The sequence below is a fragment of the Aptenodytes patagonicus genome, chromosome 4 (genome assembly GCF_965638725.1).
Source record: "Aptenodytes patagonicus chromosome 4, bAptPat1.pri.cur, whole genome shotgun sequence".
Lineage (NCBI taxonomy): Eukaryota > Metazoa > Chordata > Aves > Sphenisciformes > Spheniscidae > Aptenodytes > Aptenodytes patagonicus.
The window spans coordinates 68,059,500-68,073,042 of NC_134952.1; the positions used below are offsets into that span (position 1 = coordinate 68,059,500).

Genomic DNA, 13,543 nt, shown 5'->3' on the forward strand with positions numbered 1-13,543 from the left:
AAAAAAAACTATGTAGGGTAACCCCTCCCTCCTCCAGGTATCTATAGCAGTTTGGGTTTCATAAATAACAAGTGGTTAGACTAGTGACCAACTTCCAAACAGACAACTATGGTATTTTGAGCAGACAGAAGGAACTGAAATTAGAGGGGAAAAAAAGAAAAATATTATACAACAGATGTGTTTCTTGCAAGAACGCTACAAGGAAGGAAGAAAAAAAACCCCTATGCTTCATTTATATTTGATGGCTTTCATTTCTACATTTTTTTGTTGTTTTCTTGGGTAATGAGGCATACTCAGTTTTGTTACATATATCCCTAATGCACCGCAGCAGGCAAAGGTTGTTCACCTTTTAATTCATACCAATTTGCTAGAGTACTCTAATAATGTCCCCCTCTGCAGGTTGTTGACAGTATTTCTGCCCACGCTTCAGCTCTGAAGCTATAAACCTGTGTTACTTGAGTTGAAGTAGTAACTGCATTAGTGGGCTGCAACAGGCATCTTATACCCTCTGTTAACCAAGCGGAGTGTAAATTACAAACATTTTGCAGGCATGTTTAATGATACCTAGAGAACAGTATGTAACTCTTGATCTTGTAGTATCTTTTCTTTAGCCTTTCTTCTCTCCTTGCTCCCTTCCTTCCCCTGCCATTTGTTAGATTTCAAAGCTAGTGTAGGCAATTTTCTTTAAACCAGTACGTTAAGTGAATAGTGCAATGATAAAACAAAAAATTGAAGTGATTCAATATAAAATGGTTGATTTGCGAAGTTGAAACGAGAGAGATTTTTCTGGTTGGCATGAAGAAATTAGGCTGCTCATTTTATTTTTAAAACAGCGGATGGGAGTGTGTGAATTTATGATGCTAACATTTGAGCGCTGTATTTTTTCCCTGGGTAAAGTGTAGTGCAATGTCCCCAGGGCAGGTGTACAGTCAGCAAGCATATACATTGCCTGTGTCAGAAAAGCATTTTGTCCATTTTTCACAATCTTGATCTAACGGGGTTGTTATGAAACAAGGGGAGATGGTACTACAAAAAGCTTCTCTTCTATAATCTTTAGCCTGTTTTCAGCAATTTTATCTAATTGTTATGAATCGTGCTTGTTCTCTGGCTGGTGTGATCTGTGTCTCTGTAGTCCCTGAGGAATTTGACTAAGAATCTTACTGTAGGACTATAAGTGACTATCTGATCAGAAGAGGTTTTCCGATCACTTGTTAGCAGAGCTTGATTTTAATCACCATCCCATGGGGAAAGGAGCTAGCCATTCACCTTCACTGTATGAGGGGAAACCTGTCAAATATTCTGTGTTCTCTGGTGCTGTAAGGCAACATCTGGGTGGAAGGAAAGGGAAAGCAAGTAATCATAATTGCATATCGCTCAAGCCAATAGAAATCACGGAGGAACATGTGTGTAAACCTTTTTGAATATTGAAAAGTGAGGTAGGAGCGGCAGAGAGCCAAAGTAATTATTTTTGCAAGGGCTGTTATTTTCTGGACATAAATACTGGGTAGAAAGGTGGAGGATGAACCCAAAACATTTTCTGTCCCTAATATATATGCTGAAAGAATGTGTATTACAATGCATGATGATATTTCACCTGGGTGTTCAAATGTTTGGCAATTAAATCTTACAGATCTGAGAAGTAACTGGAAATACTTCAGCGTAGTTCTGTAAAGGCACTTTGACTGAAAGTAGCCTCTTCGTAGCGCACAGTAAGGTTGTAGGTTGTTGTGCGTTCAGACCAAGGCGTGCATTTTAACATGGGTGTGCTGTGCTGTCAGACTCTTAAGACAATTTGGGGTTTTGTGTCTGAGCAGGCATGATGAAAGCAACTGAGCTAGTCTCTTTAAGGGTCTTTAAATCTAAAGTTAAATGGTGTATGTCTTGCCTTTTAACTATATGGGCCTTCATTTCAGGATTTGAGTTCAAAACTGGAGACCGTTTCATTCTTTCTCTGTGACGCTCACTGCAGTTCCCCCTCCACCCGCCCTCCCTCATATTTAATTTTATAGTTCTTTCAGACATAAACATGAAAAAAAAGCAATTTTGACTTAGTTTCTGAGTGTTGCTGCAAAGAAAAGTAACAAACATCTGTTTTTACCTTAACTGCATCCATATGTTCAACCTCCCCATCACCCTCCTTCCCAAAAAATTTACAGCCGTATTTGGTGGGTACTACATACTGTTGAATTAACTTTCTTCACAGTTAGATTAGAGGGTAAGTTCAGAGACTGAAAATATCCATACTAAGCAGTGGCCAAAAGCTACATTATAGCTAAGCCAAGTTTTCGAGTTTTTCACTCTTCCTCTTTTAATTTACTTCTCTATTCCCCTTCTCCCCTTCCCACCCCCAAGAAAAGAGGAGATGACTTTTTTAGGAACAGGTTGTTGTGGTAATCGGATAAATGTTAACTTGTGACATTTGCTTATGGCTTTCATACTTATAAATCAATTCACATTTGAAATACCATGTTTATCATGTAAGTATGTGGTTTGAGATGCATACTGTGTGGATTATTGTAAAGGGTTAGTTACCTTGTTTCATTTTATTACTCTTGTTGTAGCATCTGGAACAGTTCCGGCCTTACTAAACTTTTGTTTTTGTAGAGGATTAACAGGAAGAAAGCTATTTTACTGAGATATTTGAGAAGCAGTGAAACAAAATGTTGAATGATATTATCTTTTACTTTGTGGTATGCAGCATGCTTTGAGAGATAAGAGTTTGTGGAACTAAAGATATCTTTCAAACAAAGGTTATTCCTTTCCAGTTATATAGTGCCTTTAATAGATGTGAAACCAGTTGTGCAAATTTCCCAAGTATTTCTACCTACAATACTCTAAATGGCTGTATGCTCCAGAGGGATTCAGCAATGTGAGAACACATGCACTTCCTCTGCCACTAGAAGAAGCTGGCCGTCTCTTAGTAATACTGACTAATGCTAGTAATAAATTTTTCAAGAAAATTAAGTTAGAAGCTGGGCTATAATTTGTTAGAAAGTGAGTTGATGACTTTTTGACTGATGGTCATTTTACTGTATATTCTCAGGTAAGTGGTAGGTTGCTTTCTTCAAAAGAGATATTAATTACCTCTCTGAGGAAAAGATTCCCTGCTCCTAGCTGATTGACAAGTTGAACAAAAGTCTGAGTGACATCTGGTGACTAAAATGCCCTGTATTTCTCTTTCTATGGCTATGTAAATTGAGAGAATGGGGATTGATTCTAGCTCCACCATCGCGTGTTTCTGCTGACAGGGGGAGGTCATCTTGCATCCTTCTGTATGTGATCCTTCTGACTGAGACATCATCAGAACATGGAGTTGACATCTGGATTGACTTTGAATACGATCTGGGAAAAGGAAGGAATCATTTGGGGTTGCTAGTACACTCTCTTGGTCATAATTAAGAAATGTTGAAACTAAATAAAGAAATCTTTACTTTTTTCCTTGGTAATTAAAAGGAATGCAAAAGGTTTTTATGCTGAAGTCTAGCCACTATGTCTAGACATAATTGTCCAAGTGTTGTTGCCTTTACTCAACAGTTTTTCAAATTTCTTTTGGATCTCTGAAGACGTCAGTAAAGAGGACATACAGATACCAGTATCTCTGCCTTTACTCTGTGTACAGTTTTGATGTTTTATGAAACCTTGTTACCTGTGGTAGGACGTGATCTGAATGTAGATTTTTCCCAGTTCTGTTGGCTAAAAGGGAAAGATTGTGTCAGGGGGCTATTATAATCCTGGAAACGTAGGCTCTTGTATTTTTCTGAAGGACCAGATGGAACCTAATGAGTCTAAAAGACTTGTTTGTGCCGGAACTGTAAATCCCAAACTCAAGCTAGATCATAAACATGGATGTAGAAACTGTCTGTTAAAGACTGAAAACAGAGAATTTGTGGTCCTCTAAGGCAAGCTTTGGCAAAATCATTGTCCCACTGGTCAGCAGTTTCACCAGTTCTGACAGAACACTATGTGAAAACAGGCAGTGACTATCTACTTGCGGGTCGAGTAGAATATTTTATACTTGTTTTTAATATCCCAGAGGGATTCTCTTCTGCACTGAGAGTGGGTGGGAGACAAATAGCTGTTCTGCTGCTGCTGTTGTGTGGTCTAGGAGTGTGATAATGACAAACATCATGTATGTGAGTAAGCAGTGGAATCATAATGGTATCTTTTCCAGTTTTTATGTTGCTGGAAGGTGGCGAGTTCCTCTGAGCTCTGGACTGTGGAAAATAGCATTCTGACTGCTGATCTTTCATTGATTAAAGCAATTACGACATCTGATTTTTGTTCTACATCAGTTTGGGCTCTTGTTATGATGGATGTATTTGAAGTATTTGAAACGCTCTGCATCAATATGTGGTATCTTGTGTTTAATTTTCCTTTTCTTAGTACTGGCACTATGTAAGAGAGTATAGTGTGTAGAGGTAGCATTGGGAATTAAAGGACATACCAGATTTCATGGGTAAGACAAAATTCTGACTCCCTTTAAATGCTGAACGTGGGCTATTTGGGAATGGAAGTTTCCATATTGATCATAAGTCAATATACAAGGAAGTTAATAAATCCGAAGCTTATTATTTCCTCATTTTATCTATTCTATTTTCAGATCTAAAAGAAACGCATGGGAGTTGTGCTTCAAGAATATTTTATTAATTTTGAATAATATATTTGGTATATATTTTATAGGAAATATAGGAAATAACTAGTAGATCCTATAGACTGTAGATTTGCCCTGAAGATTTTAACAAGCACAGAAGAACTGACATCCAGGACTGTCTGCATTCTGCTCCTCCTGTGTTCTGGTTCTACCCTCAATGCAACGCAAAATTCCCATTTGGTAGTAAAAATATTCCACTCAATCTGCAAGTAAATGTAGGCAAATCTTTTTAATCTGGATGTTTTGAAACTAACGGCTTTTTATGGAGAGGGTAGAGCTGCTGACCAGTATGTGGTTGCTTTGTTAATGCCTCATGTCTTAAGGGACCACAAATTCTATGCCCTTGTGATTCCCTCGATATCTCGAGGCACAAAAACCCAGATTTGAATTTTAATGTAGCATGTCTCATCACTAGGAAGGGTACTCTGATGGTCTTACTGAGCTTTAGTGTTTCATGAATCTGATATTGCTGTTCCTCAAAAAGTACTCATTGAATCACAGTGTTTGTACATCAGATTTCAGCCAGCTTTTTGATAAACTTACTTATTCACCAGTTCTTTGAAGATTAAGATGCTTCCCAGAGTGGGCAAGAGTGTTAGAATCTGCCATCAGAGTAATTGCAACTCCTGTTCTGGTGAGTTCAGATGTTTCAAAAGCCCTGCCAAATGTAATAAGGTCTAGTGTTTTGGATGGCATGTTTCCTATCAGAGGATGATTATTTTTGGTGATCTTAAGGCCTCAGGTGCATTCTACTTTTGTTTTTGTTATTTCTGTAACAGGAGAACATTGTGTGTCCTAGTAATAGTCTCTATTATTATCTAAAAATAGTTGTTTGTAAGAATAAGATCAGCATAAGTGTTATTCCATTGTCTCAAAAATTTTAATGGGTGGCTAAAATAGAACAGGAAATATAAGTGTAAGGAGCCTCAAGGTATGTTGAACCACGAAAAAGAAGAATCTCTGAGAGAAAACAGTGTTCTAATAGCTAGAAAGCGGCTAGTGATTTTGTGTTTTAGCGTTCAAGCGTCCCATTTAAAACACTTCTTTGAAGGGTCTGATTTTCAGGACTTCTTTTGAAAGCGGGACTTGCTAATGCCTCACCTTTCGTACTCAGCATCACTCGACACTTGAGAATGTAGGGCTCAATGCACCATGCAACAGAGAAACTAAAGTACCGGTCCATATGCAATCTGTTAGCCCACAGCAAATGCAAGGCAATTTTACTTAGGTTAGCTCACAATGAAAGAGTTTTAATCTAATGTGAATGATTTAAGATTTTCTGTAGTATCAGCCTGTTTCTGTGGATAGTGCAGGGGCCTGGCTGACAAGAAATAACTTGTTGAATTTTGGCTGCTTGATTTTTATCTTTAAGCCAGTGGGCCAATAGGTGGCATCATGTAAAACTAGTTGGACATGCCTAGGCAAGAGGTATAAGTTCACACATTTTAGAATAATTATTTTTAAGAAATCACTAAGCATGAGATGGTATTTTCATGGATGCCCTATGAAGAAAGTGATAAAGCATGTTGCTGAAGATACAGAGAAACTTTTTGAAAAATTGTATCTTCACATTCTCCTTTAGCTGCATTTAATATTAGTCTTGCTGTCGGTAGTTTAATGCGTCCTAAAGTTGTTTGCTCTTTTTGAATAGAAATGAAAATAAGAAAAAAGCTCTGTGTTGCTTTCATTGTAGTTATTGCTGTGAAACTAAGCAATGGAGTTTAAATAGAAAGTAGAACACTCTTAATACCTATAGAAACTTTCTAAAAATTAACTTTTGTTTCTGAGTTATGATACAAACAGGATAAGCCAGTGTTAGAAAGGAAAAATGGAGCCAATAAAGAGGGTTTCTGATTATAATAGCTTGTTTCTGTTTAATATCATTGAGCAGGATGAGGTTTTGCAGAGTTTCTCATGGAAATAGCATCCACAGTACTAAAATGATTACCTCATTCTTAGTACCAGTGCCAAGCACTTAGCCCCACAGTGAACACACGGGGTTGATTTTCAACATGAAACAAGCCAGAAGTGTGGAATGACATTTTCAGGTGACAGTTATGGTTCTATTGCCTGTAATTAGCACCTCTTAACATGCAAACCTGCCTGTGCCTTTTCCAGGCTGTTGAAGCTCAAATACGAAGTTTTGGACAGACCCCTTCCCAACTGCTCATAGAACCACATCCTCCAAGAAGTTCTGCCATGCAGGTGGTAAGTACCATGTTAACTCTTTGTGACCTGCCATTTTGTTCGTTTCCTTTGCTATCTTAAAGTTACAGATCTGGCCACTTTGCTTTGCTTTTTATGTGGTCGTGGAATTGTGTTATTAAAAACGGCAGATGAGTTACGATTTTGTAGGACTGGGAGTGTATGCAGTGCTTAACTATTATTTTATTTATTGCTGAAAGGATTGTATTGATTTCTAGTACAGACCTTTTTTGTCAGTGTAATCTAAGAACACTTCATCAGTTGATTTTGTTAATACCATACCTGTACAGGTGAGAGCCAGTCATCATGGAGACAATTTAGTTAATCTTTGGCAGATTCCCCAAGAAGCATGGATTTAGGAGGTGGAACTTCCTTGTCTTTTCCCCCAGGCATTGCTTTTCCCCTAAAACCAGGATTACTAGGAATTCATGAGCTGAAACTTACGTAGCAAAGAATGTGACTAAATGTGTTTTGCAGTAAAGCTAGGGTGATAAAATCCAGGCAGTGAGCATTAACATGCTTTCCCTTTTACCTCTACTTGTGTCTAATATAATTGTATTATACAAACTATTATTTTATTACTGATTACTTTCCATATCATGTTGCGTGCAGTCCTTGGGTCTAAAATATCGTTTGTGTTGTCATAGATCCAGAACTAAGTATGTTAAGTGATACTCTGACAAGTGGAGCAAATGGTCTGCTAATTCACACGTTTTTCAAAAGGTTACATTCCCTTATTGTTAAGATGGACATTTTACACTGAAATATAAAAAAAGACATTTTCTTCTTGTATGTCCTGTAAGACGTATGTCCTACTCAAGCAGACTAAGGTTATTAGATGAAAAACGTACCTGAAGTGCAAAAGGTTTTAGAAAAATTACACAAAAATCTGAAATGTTTCCAAAGTAGCTTACAAACCTTGTGACATAGGAGTCTAAGAAATGTAAACTTTCTTGTCAAACTGAGCTACTAGCCTTTCTCAAATATGTCATGTGTTGTACATGAGATTTGCTCAGCTGACTGTCCCCCCATCCCCACCACCTTCCCTGCAGCCAGTACATACTACACTGACAGCTGTGCTATAGACATGTTCCTGCCCTGGGATCCCATGTACTGGATGGACAGAGCTGATTGTGCTGATTTGTGATCTGCTGGCCCATTGCACCTCCCACGTAGTGTCCCAGGGCTGCAGACCACTGCCAGGACTTGTGTGTGCAACCCATGGGGCTCTCTCTTTCAGAAGAGCCCTGTTAACAGGGATTTTGGGGAGCCCAAGTGCCCTCATCATATAGCTACACACCATATGTGTGTCCATCTGTCATGGTGCCGTGCACTAGGCATTTGCCCTAATTTAGAGGGATTTGTTTCAGGAAGAGGAAGAACTTGAGAAGTTGATTGTGGACGTGTTTCTCAGACCTATTGTTATATAAATACATTTGATGCCAGGAAGCAGTTTGTGTGGTTTTATCATAATATTTTTCATGACGCTGAATTAGTATGATTTAGTATGTAATGGAAGAAGTTAAATTCTATGAAGTTAACTGTTTCTAACTCCTGTGGTTTTTTTGGGGCTGAGGTACACACAGAAAAAAACCTTTAGTTCTCCACTTGCTTTGACCAGTTTTGTGGTTTTTAATACAAGATTTTATAATAGCAGTATATTAAGTGGTTTTAAAAGTAGTATTCCTAGAGCTGAAATACAGTAAAGATGTTTTTCCTGTCACAATTTTGAATTATTTCTAGTTGTATTATTTACTGAGTTTTCTGTTTTCCTGTATGTGTGTGCATGTATGCATGAATACAGCCGAATTGACACGTGCTGTGTTAAGCGCACAAGCCATAATATACACCAGGTGTAGTAATTAGCAGTCACACGAAGGCTGCCTATTTGTCTGGTTTTGCTGCTGTTGCTGTATCCCCTTGTGTTTTCAACCATCAGATAGCTGGATTTAATTGAGGCCACATCAGATGAGGCATTACTGACACCTTTAATTGAATGAGCATCCAGGGAGGATTAACTCATAATATTGATTGGCTTTTAGCCACTTGCTCAGAAGGGTGTCTGGGTAGCTTATTAGTTGCTTTTATTTACACCTTTATGCAAAGACTGTAAATAGGAATTCATAGAGCAATATGTTTTTCTAAGTACTCTTAATAACTTTTTAAAAAGGAGTGATAATAAAAATGCAAATGTATTTAATTTTTTTATTAGTTCTGTATAAATATACATTAAATGTATGCACTTACGTACACATATATGTAATGAAATATTGCAGGTGGAAAATAGCCAAGAACACTTTATTAGTGTTCTAATTCAGTTATTAGAAAATTACAAATACTAGAGCAATATGGCTACTGCTGACTAGGATGGTTGTATTTCTACATCTCAGTGGAGTTCTCTTTTTTAGGTACACCACACAATCACAAACCCATTAAGTTTTGCTTTTCCTCCTTACGTTTGATATCCGGATCTAAAGTCCTCAATATTTTGTTTTGACATTCGCAGTATTGTTAGAGAGCTTAGTTAAAAAGTTATTAAACTTTTCAACTTATTAAATTAAAAAACTAAAACCTAAAAATATTATGTTGAAAATGAGAGTCTGGATTCATTCCCTCCCTTTAGTATTTCTAGAAAAAATGCAGGATAATGTCTGTAATCATGTCCACTTTGTATTCTTTACAACTGCATTTAATTATGTTTGTCCTTTGAAACACATTTGCAGTGAAGTCTTCTACTTTGCATTCATAAATCTTATTTTTGTACACCAGAAATATATACAGAACATATATCTAGTGTATGTGTGTATCTGTTTATTTTAATGTGCTTTCATGTTCTCATCTGGCTTGTAAAGAATTGCAGCCTGCCAATTCAATGCAACTTGAGACAATCTCTGGGAGCAGGAATTTCTTTTGCTCACTTTTTTTGTTTCCTCCTAGTTTGGCATTGCTCTCCTTGACATACTATCTCTGCAGATATGAAGGAGAATTCTTTTGGCAGAGATAGGTGATTGGAAACTTTTACTTTAATCTGCTGTGATCTGTAGCAAAGTCTGTATATAGACACCCTGTGTTCAACAAGGCCCTCAAATTAATAGTGCGTGAAGGTTTTTCTACCTAAAATGGTTGTTTCCACAAGCCTGTCCACTATTATTGCATTTGCTTTTCACTGCAGCTGCTGTTGGATCTTGTGTGTTTTAATCCAATCTTCCTTCTCTTGTCCTGTCTTCTTTTCTCCTCCCCATGTTTTCTTTTCCCGTGTATTTGGGTTCTTGTTGTGTGCACTCAACAGTATCTCCTCCTGCAGAGTCCGTTGATGTTCACAGACCAAGCTCAACAGGACGTTATCATGGTTCTAAAGTTCCCATCTAACTCCCCTGTCACTCATGTAGCAGCCAACACCCAGCCTGGTCTGGCCAATCCTGCTGTGATCACAGTTACTGCAAATAGGCTATTTGCTGTAAACAAGTGGCATAATCTTCCTGGTAAGTAAATTAAAGTAAGTAGCCTAAGAAACCGCTACCATCAAGCAGTACTTTTGTTGTCTGTTTCAAAATTTGTTGCAGAACTGTTTTAAATTTAAAGTGTGAAGAGCAAGTCCAGTTCATTGACACAGCATGCTCTTCACATGTGGTCTTAGTTTCTCCTTAAAAAGGTAATCTGAACTATTGTGTAGTAAGATGTGTAGCACACAAAAGGTTTGTAACAACAATATATTGCTTTCCAGGCCATCAGGCACTATGCAAGAAGACAAAAACAGTATATCACTATTTGATTGTGATAAAGTCACACTCTTCCTCTTGAATTTATTTTTCAGTCAGATGGAAGCCTGAACCATATCATGTCAAAGACAACTTTTAAAACATGTAGAACTTGCCTGAAATCTTTTCTGCTATCTTTTTCTAGTTGATTATGAACACCATATTCTGATGTTAAAGCCCCGCTCAATGAGTATTAGAAGAAAAAATATATGGGAAGTCTGTATCTTCTGTAACTTAAATATCCCAAAGTTATTAGGTGCTTATATATTTGTCAATATGAAAGGAAAGCAACATATCCATTTGCATAGCAACCAATCCAATTAATTTTCCTTTAAAAATGTGTTGGACTTGAGAATATAGTCATTCTGTTTTCAGTTTTAATGTTCTTTAATCTTAAAGGCACTCATCCTCCTTTCCCTGGCTATGACAGTCTCAGGCCCAAGCCATGAAAGCTAGTTTATTTCAGTGTTATGCAATAAATCTGGTTGAAGGCTTTTTCAAGAAAGGGAAAAAAGAGCTTCTACTCAAATAACTTAAATAGAAGATATTTGCACTAGAGTGATACTCACATCACTGAAATTCCTACTAAGAAATCTGGACCCATGGTCCTGGATTACATTTTGAAAAAAGCCAGATGACTCCCACACTTTTTCCTAATTCTTACAAATTACCTCTCAACGTTTTACAAATATAAACATCTATGTATTATTTCACCCACCCAAGAAATGCTTAAAAAGAAAGGTGGGAAGGAAGGGGGGAAGGGAGGCTTGTCTAGATAACAAGTTGTGAGCAAGAACTATTTACAGGGCTCTTGACATTTGTTTGAAAGGAGGATGGCAGTATCCTTTCATACCTTGGATGTGTGACCTTGGGCGTATAATATTCAAGGCTTTTAAAAAATAGCCTTTGTGGACATACAACAGTCATGGGAAAAGAAGAGGTTGTAAAGTAGTAGGAGTTGATTTTGATTTCCTTGTAAGTCTGCTGGTTGATGATCTGTGAGCAAGCAACCAACTATTAAGTGTAGTAATCAACTGTTTTGAGTTGAACAAAATCTTCAGATTTTGGTTTTTCCCTCACCTCTGAAAGGGAGAACAGTAAGCTGAGCTTTTGAGTTGCTATTTTTTCATTTAGAGGCATTTCATACTTGTCTTGCCTTTACAAAGAGCTCAAGAAAAGCTACAGTTCAAGACAAACAAAAGCCAACCAAACAAAAACAAAACAGAACAAAAACCCACCTCACCCCACCTCTTTGAGGAGCACACTGATCAGCTGCAGGCTGTTAATGGAGTACTACACCTAAGATACTGGCTATGGACTCCTGAGACTAGCCTTCACTATTGTTGCCTTCAAATTTTATACCAAAATGAGATCTGCTAGGATTAGAGTGCAGGTATCATTACTACTCCATATCTCCTGCTGTGGGCTTAGCATTGTCTTCACTAATGAGGCATCATGATAAAAAAGTTGAGTTGCCAAGTGACCAGTTATCACTGATGTGTAATTAAAAATCTCATTCCTGCTTTTGTATATGAGTTTGGTGGCTTTGTTGACATCTAATAGCGCTGGTACCCCACAGGGTGCCTCCATTTTGTCACGTGAATTTCATGTTTCGTTCTGCGTTAGTGTTTCATTGCAGCAGAATTTTGACTTCCCAATTACTTATGAAACCCTTCTATTGATACTAATTTTTATATTAAGCTATGGACGGTAGATAGAAAAATCATAGGTGTAAGTATTCAGCCATTATTTTTTGTTCCGCTTCCAAGAACGTCTTGTAGGCTGTTGGCAGAGGGGAGAGTTTGCTCGCTTGCTTGTTTGTTTTTAGTGAGGCTGGGGGGAAAAAAAAAAAAAGGCTTTTTTTTAACACTGAAGGAAAATTCAGGAGGTAAACATTTCACCAGTATGCCAGGTGCCCAGATGAAATGTAGGTCGGCAGAATTATATATTAACTTCTATGCAGACTTGCAAATAAATGGTTTTTGTTGATGGATGAAACCTTAAATACTGGATGACTATGAGATTTCCCTGTCTGCATCATAAACTGACTTTTAAAAAAAAAAATGTCCTTTGTGCTTCACTTGTTCAAAGCAGTGCTTTAAAAAGTAAAGAGGAAAATAGTATTTGCTACAGTCAGCAGATGGTTGTCACATTTTGTTTTCAGTGCTCTTTACCACTTAATTTTGTTTTGTTGCGACAGGAGAGGTTGCCAGTAAAGCATCTGCTAGAGCTTATGGCTCAGGACCGGAGCTGCTGCTGATGGCATACATTCAGAATAGCACTAATCTAAAATAAATGTTTAATAAGCAGCCTGCGAAAGCACCTGGAATTTTTTTTTTTTTTAAATTCAATTGATGCAGAAGAATCTTGAATAGTTAATAAAAAAGGACATAGCTTTGATTTATAGAATGTATGTGGCTTCATGTATTAAAAAAATGCAGAGTTTTAAAAATCTTCTTTCCTGAATTCCAGCTCATCAAGGTGCTGTACAAGACCAGCCTTACCAGCTGCCAGTGGAAATCGATCCTCTCATAGGTCTGTCACTTCCTTCTCTCTTTGCGATTCATTAAGCTCTGTATGGTGGCCCTGAAGTGTAGATTACGGTTGTTTTTCACTTGCTGGTTGCTGGGAATGGAATTTTCCTGATAAACCATTTGCATGCAAATTGGAATGCAATGAGCTGTGGCTATGCTGGTATTTCATCAACTCCCCCTCGTTGGTTTGCCTAATTTGAACAGGCCTAGGACGCGTGTCAGTGAAAATTAATATGGATGCTGTAATAATGTGTGATTGAGAATGTGCATGAAGTACTGTCAGGATAATATTGGATCTTTTCATCACTCAGACTTGTTGATGAGCAGGAGCGAGGCACGTTATGATGAATTGGTGCACTGGTAATGTGATGGAGCTCCTTTGCTGAGGAAATTTT

At 37.6% G+C, this 13,543-nt stretch overlaps 1 protein-coding gene across 3 annotated transcripts in view; it reads left to right on the top strand.

The window, feature by feature from the left end:
• Window positions 1-13,543, top strand: part of LRBA (LPS responsive beige-like anchor protein) — a 416,017-nt gene that overhangs the window by 364,536 nt on the left and 37,938 nt on the right. For 2 of the 3 annotated variants that reach the window (XM_076337080.1, XM_076337081.1), the window contains exons 48-50: window positions 6,770-6,859; window positions 10,146-10,338; window positions 13,087-13,149. In XM_076337080.1, the coding sequence (XP_076193195.1) occupies window positions 6,770-6,859; window positions 10,146-10,338; window positions 13,087-13,149 (346 nt within the window). The remainder of the gene's footprint in view (window positions 1-6,769; window positions 6,860-10,145; window positions 10,339-13,086; window positions 13,150-13,543) is intronic. The other variant, XM_076337082.1, reaches the window with a different exon arrangement.